Here is a 13941-nt window from a genome sequence, read left to right on the forward strand (position 1 = left end):
GTCAGAAACTTATAGCATTTGATGACAATATATCTGAAAGCTAAACACTTGAAACTATACAGTCTGATTTTTATGGGTTGCTAAAATAGGTATTTTTGGTTGCAAGCAGGAAGGCACTAAAGGGAATAGAATGGAGGTGTGGACAGTGTCAGATATTGCATCAGATAATAATCATGAGAATGGGACACATTCCAATATTCTATTATTAAGGTAATTCCCCGAAGGAGAAAAAATAGTCTCAAAACTAATGGCATGATCCTTCTTAGATTTATTGTGGATTGAGAGACAGGGGAGCAAATTAAGGAACCTTCTCCACTTCTGTCCTTGCTGCAAATTTCCCAGACCTACGTTAGGTCCTGCTCTAGAAAAGGGGAAAAGGTAACTGAAGACAAAATAGGAATGTGCTGAAGAGCAATGAAAAATCTACTGCTTCTAAATGCCATATATACAGTACCTGTGAAGATGATGGATCGACCTTGTACACTGCACCAGATTGTCTTAAGTAATTAAAGTAACTCTTTATCACAATGTCTTTGGAATCACCCAAGAATGGTTCAATTATCGAACTTCATTTATGCTACTGTTCATACCTATGCTTTATCTATTAAAGACCATTAAAGGCACATTTTAGAGTCAGTGTCCATAATGGATTGATCCTCTTATCCTACATCATCATGTTCTACGTTAGCATTTGTTTATATTTCAGTATATTCTGAAAATGTCTGTCCAGTATCTATGCCCTCAATTTCAAAATACAAGCAATAATCCCCATCTAAACAATTTGGGCTTCAGTGGGATGCTTTTAATTGATTTGTGTTGGTAGAATTGTGATTTGATTCTCAAGTACTTGTTAGCATTGTGCATAGATTATCTTTGAACCTACTGTACTTTGCCATTGTACTAGAGGGTTAGCACTACATTGCTGTTTTCCTGGTGAATTGATTTATGTGAGCTTTTATTAATTGCTTTAAAAAAAACTTTGTTCTTCTCATTAGTCATTTAAATTTTCTAGTTCAAGGTTGAAGTGCTCACTTTAAAAAGCAGAACTGTTTGCTTCTAAATTACTTTTCTGTTGCATATGTTTTCTTGTTTTCTGCAGTGAATATGAATAAAATAATACGTAGTTGTGATAACAGGTAAGCCTTTAGGGCATCATCCAACTGACCTGAACAGTAAAATTACATGTGAGAGGTGTACAACTTTAATGAGAAAATTACAATGCAGATGGATTGAGAGAGATTGTCAAAGGATGATACAGTTTTATGAGAACTTTGGGGAATATTTATGTAGATTTTTGAACCTAATTTTTATTGAATAACTCCAGGCGGGAAGACTTACCCAGGAAGTGCCTCTTGAAATGTTAAGTTGTTTGTCAGCTAATAACACTGTCGTCAAATTGCACATCATTGTAATTCATATCAAAGGCGGTGGTCAGAGTTCATTATTGCAAGCGAGTTCTCATAGTCTAGTCATGTACTGACTGTAATGCTAATCACTGGTTTTAATGTAAAACACAGCTCCTTAGTGTTAAATTTTATAAAAGTTTCCCTTTAGTAAAGAATTACCTATTAACCATATACTGGTATTTTTTTCCTCTCTTTCATGTTGCTGATATATTGCTGATTGTGAAATTTTAAAGATACGAGGCTACTATTTGATTTTACTGTTAATTGAATTATTGAAAAATGTAAGGTTCACATATTTAATCTTTTAATGTAAAGCATTAGACAGAAGGAGAAAACATTATTCATTCTTGATTATTTTTACTTTCAGTAGTGAGCTTTTGGTATTGTGAATGGAAATTGCAAATAAAAAATAAGCAGGAAATGAGGAAGGGTCACCTGGTTAGGGTACTACAGTTGGAACTGCACACTTGGGTGAATTCAGTTTTGCCAGAAACCCTCTATTCAGCACAAAGCAAATCTAAACCATCATCCAATCCATTGTCTTGTGTTCAGCAGTAGAGAGAAGACTGTAAGAAGAAGGAAAATGAGGCTTTCTCATCCCCCTGTGAATTGTTTTGTTCAGAAGTCATTTCTGTAGTTAGTAGCTACTGATGAGTAATTTTCATTTCATTTATGTGGGTGAAGAAAGAGATTTGACAAATAACTGTCAGTGGTAGTAGTTATTCCATAGCATAATCATCTGCACGTGAAGATTCATCATCTTTAGGGTTTTTCATTGGATTTCTTTGTTTAATCTGGCACTTGCCACTGAAAAAGATAAACACAATGCTTCATAAATTTCTGGCATGTTGTCTTCTTTAGCCATACATTTTGCAATATGAACAATCCTGCCTATTTTTCAAGAGCCTTTAGTAGGGGTCCTTATAAAATACATTTTGAAAGCTCAAGAATGTTGATCAACCATCTGCCCTTTGTCCATGTGCTGACTGACTTCTTCACAGAGGTTGGAGCGTAACTCTGTAGAGTGAATATATCCTACAAACAAGCTAAATTTTCCTGGAGAGAAAAGGCTGGGATTGAAGAAGAGGTTTGGAATCTGGGTGTCTTTTACAATTCTAAGGAAAATATTTGGTAATCATTAAAACAAAACCCCAAGCCTACCCTTTTCTATAAAGAAAAAAAGAGAAGTGAATAATACATGAGGTGGTGAATCCTAAATGGACATTGATTGCTGAACTGGAAGATAGGACTGTTTTAAGCCGTATCTCTGCTCAGTGTTCTTAATATTGCAAATCCTATTTTAGTCCCATATTCTCCTTGTATGTAAAGATAGATGCTTTTACTTTTTATGGCTGGAAATTCTAGGACTGTGAGGACACCTAAATCTTCATGCAGATCCAACTCAGAAACACTACTATTCCAAACTGGTTTCTCACCATTTTATTGCTTGTGCTTTTTTTTCATTAAATAAATCATATATTTTAGATAAAGGTTTTGTGGTTTTTTTTAATGGAATAATTATTCAGAGAACTGAAAGTTAACTTTGTTGTAGCACTGAGTAGTGGTGTTCTACCTACTTACAGTTTTATTAAATGAATATAGATAAGGTTGTTTCATAGCTATGCAGTTAATATTTATTTAAAATATTTTTTTAGACACTTCATTCTTACCTCAGTTTTTTTCCAGGCTGGGAAGGATTTGCCTTTGGGTCCTCTTTCTTTGAGTAACAGAAAACTAGTGTGGATTTATAGCAAGTTCCAATGTATTTACCAGTTTCTTCCCTAGAGACTTTGCACAGAACGAACAGTTAGAAGTAACCACACTTGCAAGAACAGCAGTCTCTACGCAAATTAAAATCTGAAATGTTGAACTTAATTTTTGATTCTTATTTTAATCCCATTGTTGAATGGATGGCTTAAATTCACTTTAATAGCTCTTTTCTTCTTTACATATTTCTTAATTATTTTTTTAAATATTGAAGAGATGCTTGATCACGAGTGCTTCTGTGAAGAAAAGGTCTTGCTTTGTGCAAGGCTTGCCAGCCTTCTGTTATATCTATCTTTCAAACGTCTGTCATTCTTCTGAGATTGTGACAGCCCTTTTGTCATGTAGTAGAATGAAATTTCATAGGAATTGAGAATGCTTGAAAGCAATATTAGTTGACTTCCTGAAGAACTGATCTCTTGTGTGTGAACTGGGACCTTTGCTTTTATCTTAACTGCTACCTTCCATTTCTCTCTCAATCCTAAGGTGTGTTTTATTTTAAATTTGGTAAGATTTTTTTTTTTTTTGCAGGGGTGGAGTTTGTAGAAGGATTTACAGTCCTGTAGACTGTATGCTGCTTACTCACTTCTTACTGTGTGGAAATGTAAAAAGAAAGGAATCTCAAATGTGTTAAGTTGAACTTACAATGCCTACTTTACTTTCCTTATTTAGTGTATCAAAAAAATAGATCAGTAATTTAGCAGATGGATGTGTTTATGCTTACATCTTACAGATCACCTTTCAATAACCCATTTGGGTTCTGAAGCTTTCATTAATACTATCTGACTAACAGGCCATTGGAAGTCTGAGGTGTAAAGTGAATGACTTGCTGTCTTGGTTCTAATACTGGTAGAGTGTTGATGATATTGGTGAATTAAGTACTTTCTCATCCTCATTGTTCTTTTTCTTTCTTTTTAACAGATTGTGTTTATAATTTCTTAGATATAAGAATAATAACCAAAGATTTTGGTTCACGTAAAAGACTAATTGCAATCCTTATTTGTGTAAATAGTCTTGCATAAAAACTCTCAGACATTACGGTACTTAGCTATAGAAAGCAAAAAGCAAGACAGAGTTTCTTGTCATTCCTTTGTGGTTTTCATATTGTAGAATATCTCAAGTTGGAAGGGACCTGTAAGGATCATAAGAGTCCAACTCCTTATTCCTTGCAGGACGACCTAAAACAAAATCATATGACTTAAAAGCATATGACTGAAAGTTTCTTTTAGATTTGTGTGAAGCTTTTTCATACATCAAATCGGTGGAAATTATTTAGCAAAAAAATTGTGTTACATTTAAAGAATCATATCTATTTAGGGCTGAAATGTTAGTCAGGCTTGACTTTAAAGTTATAAATGCACAAATGCTTAATTTTTTTTTCCTGAAAAAAAGGATTTGGACAAGTGTCTGACATATGGTTGAAATAACTTGTCCAACCAGCTATTGGTTTATTCCAGACAATGTTATAATTTTATGAAACATCATGATGTATTTTATGTTAATGAAAATATAAGAATTAACTTCTTAAAACTGTAATGCAGTTTTTATTTAATATAATGTTAAAAAGTAGCAGGACTGGAGAAAGGACTAACGCTGTCATGCTCCATTGCCTTCAAAAGTCTTTAAAACCAGAGGAAAGATGGAATCGTTTTTCTTACTTGGATAGAATAACAATGTATAATATGCTATCACAGCCTGGCAAAATCTTCAGAAAATATTCATCTTCAAGCTGTAACAGTAACTACATCGAAAAAGCTCTGCCAAACCCCCAAATTTAGGATCCTTAAAGGAAATAAAATTTACTAGGGTTCCATCAGAGCTGAAAAAGTTCTTGAGGTATAATACTTCTTAAAATCAGTTTTCAGAGTAAAGTGATATGATTGTAATTAAAAGCTTTTAAAGTGTATCTTTTTGGATATTTCAGGAAATGACTAGGTTTATTAGAAATTATTATCTTCACTTGACCATACTAGAAATGATTTGTGTGTAATTCATCTGACAGTGAAAGTTTATGAAGATATATTGTTATTTTTATAGACATTCCAAGAGCCTGATTGAGATGTGCATTTTTAAAGTAAGATTTGGATTTCTTTTCCACAGAATTCATTTTATTTGTTATATCACTATTAAGTACTCATTGCTCTCCATTCTGATAATGTGAATGCTTAATGAAGTTTCATTGTGGTGTTATTTTGTCTAAATTAAACCACAGATAAACTTCAGTGAAATAACAAAATTGAGAACAGGTTATTGTTGTGCTTTGGTTCTGTTGAGCCTTGTAACTCAGGTGCTTACTAGATCTCTTTGAATCAATTCGTCAGGGACTTGGAAATGAGTGTCTTGAGTCAGTCTTTAGCAGAAAGGGCAATCATCCAGTTATTTATGAAGACTGGATGCATTAGTATAGTCCAGTTTTCCTGAAGGTGTTTTCTTTCAGAGTGAAATAAAACTAACATTAAAATGTGTTAAGACACTTTGAATAGAACAATCTTGAGTGTTTTTGTAAATTGTGGTATAGGTTAATCTTAAATTTTGAAAATTGTCCCTAAGTGGAGCTTTTTTTTCTAGTAAATTCTAATTTCTAATAACACTCATGTAGAGCTCAGAATACAGTTTTGATTGTTATGCACAGTGAGATGAAAAAGAAATAACTGTAAAATGGTCGTGGAAAACTGAATTAATCAAAACTACCGTTAGTGTCAGTTTATGGCTTTGTAAATTAGTTTCTGTCATTTTTCTGCAAGTTTATATAATATGTAAATAAATGCGTAGTTTTCCTGGTTTGGTTTCTTAGAGATAAGTGGAATGGAAAATTATCAACCATATATATCCGTATTGAAACATGTCAGCAAACAAACTGAAATAAACTGTGGTGTTTAGGTATTATCACTGGCAATGTTGGACTATTTTTGTGGCCCACAGTGGAGCCAACTGAATTTATAATACACAGAAAGCTGGACTCTGTATTAAGAAAAAAAAATGTAAATATCTAATCTTAGGAGGAGGTTTACTGTTTTTATTCTGATAACACTGGTCAACTAGGAATAGCCTGGCATATTACTTTACATTCTAGATCCTAGAACTTTGCAGGTAGTTCGTTCAGAGCTGTCCTTTGTGGAGTGTAATCAACAATACACATCAGAACACTACAGGCTTCAATCTCAAATCCTTGATATCAGAGTTAATGTATATACTTAATACTCTCAGCAAGGAAGAAAATATGAGATTATTGAAAAGGACTTGTATGTATATTTTAAATGTTTTAATCTAAATCAATTCTTTTTCAAACCTAGGAGGAAATATCTGACTCATGTGTGTCAAGAAACCATTAAGATAACATGGAAACTCTCATATGTCTGTGTTTACTTGCTGTATTAAATTAAGATCAAGGTGTTTCCAGTTGACCGTCTCCATCAACTTTCTATTATTCTGTACTGCTAAAGTGGCAGTATAGAGGTTATGGGTGTTTTGGCCATTTTGTGTTTATTCCCTGGCCTTTATTGAAGATTTTCTGTTTGATAATATGAACATTTGCCTACTTGTGGGCTTGTGGGTTTTTGTGAATGATCTAGACCAAAAATACAAACATGAACAACAGCAGACAGCCGTGAATCAGAATGTAAAGAGTGTGAATTCTTAAGTCATTTGTTGAAGGTCAAAATCAAATTCTGTTTGTACATTAACCCGTGGTTAATGTAGGAGAAATAAGTGAAAGGCTAATATACTAATTTTTGAAAATGAGATGACATAAGAGTACAAATATCAGTATTCTGGAAAATGCACTGCTCTGTATGTTTACAGACAAATTTTGATTTGTTTCCTTTATTTAGGGACCAGATGCCACTGTAGGTATGAACTATCTACAGGTAAATCCTACTTATAAAGGAGGAAAACACCAATCTGGACATGTAGAATTTATGGTTTTGTATTTGAGCAGAGAGTTTGCTAAAAAAGTTTAGTTAAAAAAAAAAAAGCTAAATAGGAATACTTAATTGTTAGACTCTTTTAATTAGAGGAATAAAATACTGACATTATTAAATTACTTCCTAAGTGACACCAGATCACACGTTTTATTGATTTCACTCTCCTTTTCCTTTTTTTCCTAACTTGTTATATAATACCCGGCTTGAATATATAAAACTGAAGTATCCTGTTGCATTTTCATCAGAAAGGAATTCTGCATAGGGAACCAGTACAGATATTGTATGCCCAGTAAGATGCCCAGTAAGAAAGCAGTTAGTTGACTGCTCTTTCCTCAAGTCTGCTTTCATTACTGGGTACAAAAACTATTCATGTGAGAAGTGAATGCAAGGCTATGTGAATTCACATCCTGGCATACAGTATTTCCTTTTGCGTGAAAACTGTGGTTTAAGGCACTTCAAAGTAGGTGCCTGGGATCGTTAAGGGATCACACCTCTAAGAAAAAATCCTTGTTCAGTGTTCAGTGCCCTGCAGTAGGTTTATATGTTGCAAGAAGGCAATTTAGAATGTCTTAGAAAAATAGACCTTGCATGTTTTTTGAAAACAAAATTGGAGACATAATCTCATTCTGAAAACTATTAGAGTACAAAAAATCAGACTGTACTGATGACAAATCTTATAAAATCAGATGACTGGTTACTCTGAGCCAGTGTTGTGTACTTGGGTGTGTATTTAAATGAGAATAAAATGAGAGTACTTGATATTTAGAACTATAATTTGCTTATATGTACAATTATTATTCTTTGTTTTCCAAACAGGTTAGGACCTGATTTAGTATAAATTTGTAAGAAGTCTACTAAGAACCAAACTACTTTTGATTTAGGATGTGCCCATTCTGTGAAATAAATTCCATAGCTAAACTCCTCTTTTACCTGCTTTAAAACTTCTTCTTTGTAGAACTTTGTAAGATAGCAATGAAGAATGTGATAATGTCACTGCCTCTCTTGCATACATATACTCAAAGCTGGGATAAAATAGATCTAAGCTTTGTCTTAATACAATGCTTGATGCTACTTTATGCTTTAGCTAAGTTGTGTGTATAATTTTCTTTAAAGGCTGCAGGTATTTCTTGCTTGAATCATAAAGGTTTGCAGGTAACCTTTAAGAAGAACCATATTTGCTATAATTCCATTTGAGCGTATCTCAGCAGAAAGTATACCTGACTTTGTAATTCTTTAACAATCGGGACTGCTTACAGGTTTTGAAACCAATTGTTTCCTTATTTACCCTTTTCCAGAAAGGAGTTTTTCTGAGTTCTGCCTAAAGTAGGATTGCTTAACTCTTCTTAGTATTTGATTGTATTTTGCCACCAATGTGTTCTCAGTTTAAAAGTTGCTCACACAGCAAAGTAAGCAGCTTTTGCTGGGGTGAGAAATTGTAATGTGCCTTAAGCATGAGAAGGTTTGTGCTGGCAAAATTTTATTTTGTCAGTATGAGTACTAATACAATAGTTGCTCTCTTGGGGGGAGTCTGTGGTGTTGAAATGATGTTTTTTACATCCAGGATTGTAATATACACATCAGCAAAATTGTGATTTACGGGCATGGTCTAATTTAACTAGTAGATTTGGCCCTGGAAAATGAACCTCAAATAAAATAACTCTTCTTATCTGCAGTCCTGGGAACCTCTTATGACCTGGCTGTGTCCAGGATGCCATGACTGTTTAAGGGTTGTTGGATGCCACAGGGGAGAATAGCTTTCAAGTGCTCCTAGCCTATGTAGGGAGCTTGTTGGGATTTCCCTTGCATGTAGGTGTTTTTTCCATCAGCTTAATAAGAACAGAAATAGTCCTTAAATTCAGGCTTCTTAAAGAAATTCAATATTTCTAAGTTCGTTATATGAACTCTTCTTTCTCTCTCAGAATGCGTTACATTTTCTGTTGGATATAACTTGTGCTTTTACACATTTCTGTATGCAAGAAAAACTGAACACATTTGCTTGAACAAGGCTGTTACATCACTGCATGAAACATGCTCATATAGGTGCATATAATTATGTGGTTTTGTTATGCTTTAACCAGTTTAGTGGATGTGTTTCATTTGTCTCTAAGTCTGCGTGCCACTGCTCTACAATGTAATAAATATCCTTAAGCTAAGCCCCTGCACTGACCTCGACTCCATATGGATTCTGTATAGATATCATGATTACATTTAGGTGAATGCAAGAATTGAAGAAATAGGAAAACAATATATGTACTTAATGCTCGCATATGACTTCTTAGTTCTCAGTTCTTTATAGATACGATTGTTCTATTAGCGTGCCTTTCATTCCTTATTCATTCCTCATTTCATTTACATAATTTGATCTCAGCAAATATAAATAACCAGGACTCTGACGGGTGACATTAATCTAAACAAAGCGTGTTATGATTTTATGACCCTTTGATGTTTATTCTATCCCCCTTTCACTTGTCTCATTAGGTTCACGGAAGCAAAGCAGCTTTTAGTTGCTTCAATTCACAGTTTAGTGCTTTAGCTTAAACTATCCATAAAAATAGTACCTTCTCCTCTTTTCTTACTGGACATCAATAAAAACTCTTAAATGGAAATGTGCAGTTTTAGGAACATGTGGATTCTTTTTAGCAAGTAGTTTACTGAACAGAATTAATCTGATTATTATTGAACTAGGAGCCAGTATAGAGTATTACACAGTAAAGCTTTAAACATGTAACAAAATGTTTATTTTGGTCTAATATAACTCAGATTTATTCATAGAGAACTGTATAATGTAACTTTGTGGGTTTAACTGACACACTACTTAGAACATGCTACAATTATGTCTTGTGTGCCAAGTTCCCTGAATAAGTGCACAGAAGCATTTGCCTTATGTTGAGCATACGGTTATAGTGAACATCCTTAACACTTTCAGATCTGCTCTCTCTGAGTTCTGCACTTTTTACATTGACTTCTTAATACAATCTTATAGCTTTATTTTAAGGCTAAACCCACCTATTATTTTTGAAGTATTTCAGTAATGTTATAAAGACACAAGAGAAAATCTTCAAAATATGTATTTTAGTGTTTTCTGTGTTATTTGGTGAATAGACATCTAGTGCAGTGTGTAAGGAAAAGGGAGGATCATTCTTCATATTAGACATTATAATACAGGAAAAAGTAGTCATATAATTCATGTGTCATCGTAGTGTTTGTGAGAGAGACGTGCTCTCCTGAAATATAAAACGTTTCAGGTTTGAAGAACAGAAAAGACTGCATTAATGTAAAGTATTACCTTTCTGAGTATCCTTTTTTAAAATAATATATATGTATATATATGCTGCTTTGTGTTTGATTTTGAAATTCAGGACAATATAGCTAAATTCTTTTGGGTAACCACATTCAGAAGTGGCTGACAAACGTATATTAATATGTTAAACCCAGGAAGTTAGTTAATGTAGAATACTTTAAAAAAAAGTAGCATATTTATAATTTCCCTGTGTGCACTGAGCCTATTAAATTGTTTAATGGTGCACACTGACTGCTTCATAGTATGCATAGTATAATATGTCTGAATTTTGATTAATTTCTGCCATTTAAAAATATTAATTCAATTACTGTTCCACTGATTTGAATCTCATCAGCAAAGAGACCTAGAAGTAATTTCCAAAGCAGTATAACATTGCTGTTTCTATTTAATAGCTGAAGTGGAACTCATTTTTGTTGGGAGCTAGTCAAAGACTGAGGTTCTGGGTCATGGATTTTGGCAATAGCTATTCTACTTCTCTGCTCCTTTTGTGAGTTTAGTGTGTTAAATAAGAATTCACTTCCTCGCTTTTAAAATAAATTTTAAAATATGTTTTTACAGCCTTGTGGAAGAAATCCATCTTTTTCCGGTTCTTTTCCAAGTCATGTTGGTAAGAATATATTTTTTTTATATATATATATATACACACATACACACACAAACAGATAGGTATCTCTGAAATCAAGTCAAACTAGGAAGTTTCATTAAGCATGTTGTTAAAACAGTAAGAGATTGGTGAAATGAAATTGAACGGTCAATCAATACTAAAGAACCTAGTGTAAGCAGCCATGTACATGGTTCTCACCAACTAATGTACCTGTATAAAAACTTTCTTTTATAAGTTAAATACTTTTTTCTTTTTTGAATAGAAGTCTAGAAAATGGAATTAATGAGCTTGATCCTTAATTAGAACTATATATCTGCCTAACCCAAGCAACAAATGCTGAGGAACTTGCAGTTTCTTTAACAATATCAAGTATGAGATTGATCCTGTTGACATGATAATGCCAATTCCCACTATTTGCTTTTAGAATTTAATTCAATATAAAGTATCAACAATATGATTTTGGATAGTCACATGCTGAATTTCCATCCCTAAATAGAGTCTGCCACTTATGAAGATCATGAAGACTGTTGATGATGTATAGCTATAAGTATTTGAACATGCTTATGATCTCTAGAGATGTCCTTTGTGACACGTCTGTAGTAATGAATTTAATGTATGTATGTCATGCCGTGTAAGTAGGATAAGTTGGAGCCAGATATAAATGCTCCCTCCTGACCTCTCCACACAAACTTTGACCTTGTGAGTTCTACAAATACTTTTTTTAGAGAGTAAAAAGCAAGTAGGATGAGTATTGTCTGCTCAAAGTGCTGCTGTTAGTAGAAGATGTGAAAGCACAAATGGAGGAGTTCCTCAATAACCTTTCACAAAATGATCTGCAGAATTGCTTTGAATGTTGGCAGTGTCATGGGCAGCTGTGTGTCAACTCAGGGAGGAACTGCTTTTGAAGTGATGGTAGTTGATTTTCTTTATTTGTTAAATAAAATGAGTTACAGACGCAATCTTGGTTTATTGTGTCAGACATTATATGAGGCTTTCTGAAAGTGAAAATGCAAAAATCCTATTTTAATGAGTGGTTAATAAAGCAAAATAATTGCTTGTTTTCAAAGAGATTTAATATCCAAAGATGGAATAAGGGGAAACTAGGGAAAAATTTTTAGACCATCTTACAATTTATATGTTTGGAATTATAAAACAATGATAAGCTATAGTTTAAAGAAGATAAACGTAATGCAAAGGTAAAACTACTATTGGAAGTACGCTTTAACAATGAGTATGGCGTAAATGTTTTCCAAAATGACATATTTCTTACCAACGTATTGAAGTCTTATGTCAACATTCAGTAATGTATTGTATTTGTTCTTTTTTTTAATGCTACATCAAGTTAATAGGAGTGTTTCTAAAGAATGAAAAAATATTGTAAAAGGCAGTAGGGTACAGTATGTTAATTTCCATTTTTCAAGGAATTAAGTATGGCTGCTTTGGTAGAAATTATGAGGGTTTTCTGATTACTCTGTTAACTTGCTTAAACACTTTAGTTTAAAGATGAGGTGCCTGAGACTACTTGTTTCTTTTAAACTGCTGACTTGAAAATAGTGTATACTTGGAAGGGATAAGCCTGCATATCAGAATGCGTGCTCTTGGAAATAAAATTATCTCTGGAGAATTTTTCAGCAGAAAGCAGAATCTTACTAAAAGAAGTTAAAATTAAGTTTTGTTCTTTTTTTCATTAATCTTTCAGTCAAGAGTTTCTGGGGAAGTGTTTATATAACTGTGTATCTGATTTGATTAGTATTGAATCAGGTGGTTAATCTTTTATAGTCAGTTGTTCTCTGCAAGTATTAACTCTGTAGAGAATGAACTCTTAACAGTTTTGTTTCTTGAAGTGTAACTATCATCTTCTTAACAGATGATGATGAAACCAAAGAAACCAAAACAGATGGTATAAAAGACATTTCTGACTGTGGTTAATAATGAGAACCCATGGTATATTACTTGTTTCGCTGGATACTGTTGGATGATGTGTGGTGGTTTTCCATATGGATAAAGCAATGAAAAAGTCAACGAAGGTTTCCTTTGCATTGACATTTCGGTACAAACATTAATAGGAGAAATATTAGGCTTTTCCAATAGCATTGTAACTTATGCTAGACTTTCAGTATGTTTGCTGCAATCATGAAGTTTACAACTCTTCTGTGCTGTAGTCAGTGTGTGGCAGCAATCCACAGTAATGTCTCCACCTAACTCTGAGCCGGTAGTTTAGCTAACGTTGTGGATACAGCAACAGAGGGCTTGGAAAATGCAGAGCCTTCTAGGAAGCTTAATAAATGCTTGAGCAGTTAGCTGCTGCAGCCGTCCTTCCTTGGGTCCCCTAGCAAGTTCAATGTAGAGGCTGTCTTCACGTTTAATGTATGGATGTTCTCCCATACTTGCAAAAGACTGATACAGTTTGAAGAAATCTCGTGGAAAGGACTCGTACTGGAGTTTTGGAAGTGATATGAACATATTCTGGGGACTTAGGGACCACATGCCAACCATGTGCTGCTAATTTGAAGAGGTGCCATGCACCTTTGAGATGAAGCAATCCACTTCTTTACTGAGCTTAGGATAATGAAGGAAACACTGTACCATTAAAACTTCTGCATGTACAAATCTGAAAACTTTCTTAAAAGGTCCTCTTAACAGCTGCTAGCTTTACACAGAACTGGGATGATTTACTTTCTCTCTGTAACCTTGAAAAAATTATTGTTGTTGCGGATTTTGTGTCGTTTTTCTGCGTGGTAGTAGTTGCTGATTTTCAGCTGTTCTTCTAGAGTTATCAAGTCAAGTAGTTCTGACTGGTTTTAATTCAACTTTCTAATACTGAGAAGTCATAGTGGTACTAGTTAAATGTGTATTTATTACAAATGACAGCATTTGAGTAGAACAGGTTTTTGGGCCTTTTCATTTGCTTCAAATAGATGATTTGTGGGATGAAAAATGGGC

The 13941-nt window shown here is 33.7% G+C and overlaps 1 protein-coding gene across 4 annotated transcripts in view; it reads left to right on the forward strand.

The window, feature by feature from the left end:
- The window catches only part of ULK4 (unc-51 like kinase 4), a 220806-nt gene that overhangs the window by 97507 nt on the left and 109358 nt on the right, over positions 1 to 13941 (forward strand). For 3 of the 4 annotated variants that reach the window (XM_069859966.1, XM_069859967.1, XM_069859965.1), the window contains exon 30: positions 10953 to 11001. The exons of the other annotated variant lie outside the window; for it this stretch is intronic. In XM_069859966.1, coding sequence (XP_069716067.1) covers positions 10953 to 11001 — 49 coding nt within the window. The remainder of the gene's footprint in view (positions 1 to 10952; positions 11002 to 13941) is intronic. 4 annotated transcript variants of the gene reach the window in all.

Source organism: Phaenicophaeus curvirostris, chromosome 6, assembly GCF_032191515.1.
Source record: "Phaenicophaeus curvirostris isolate KB17595 chromosome 6, BPBGC_Pcur_1.0, whole genome shotgun sequence".
NCBI lineage: Eukaryota > Metazoa > Chordata > Aves > Cuculiformes > Cuculidae > Phaenicophaeus > Phaenicophaeus curvirostris.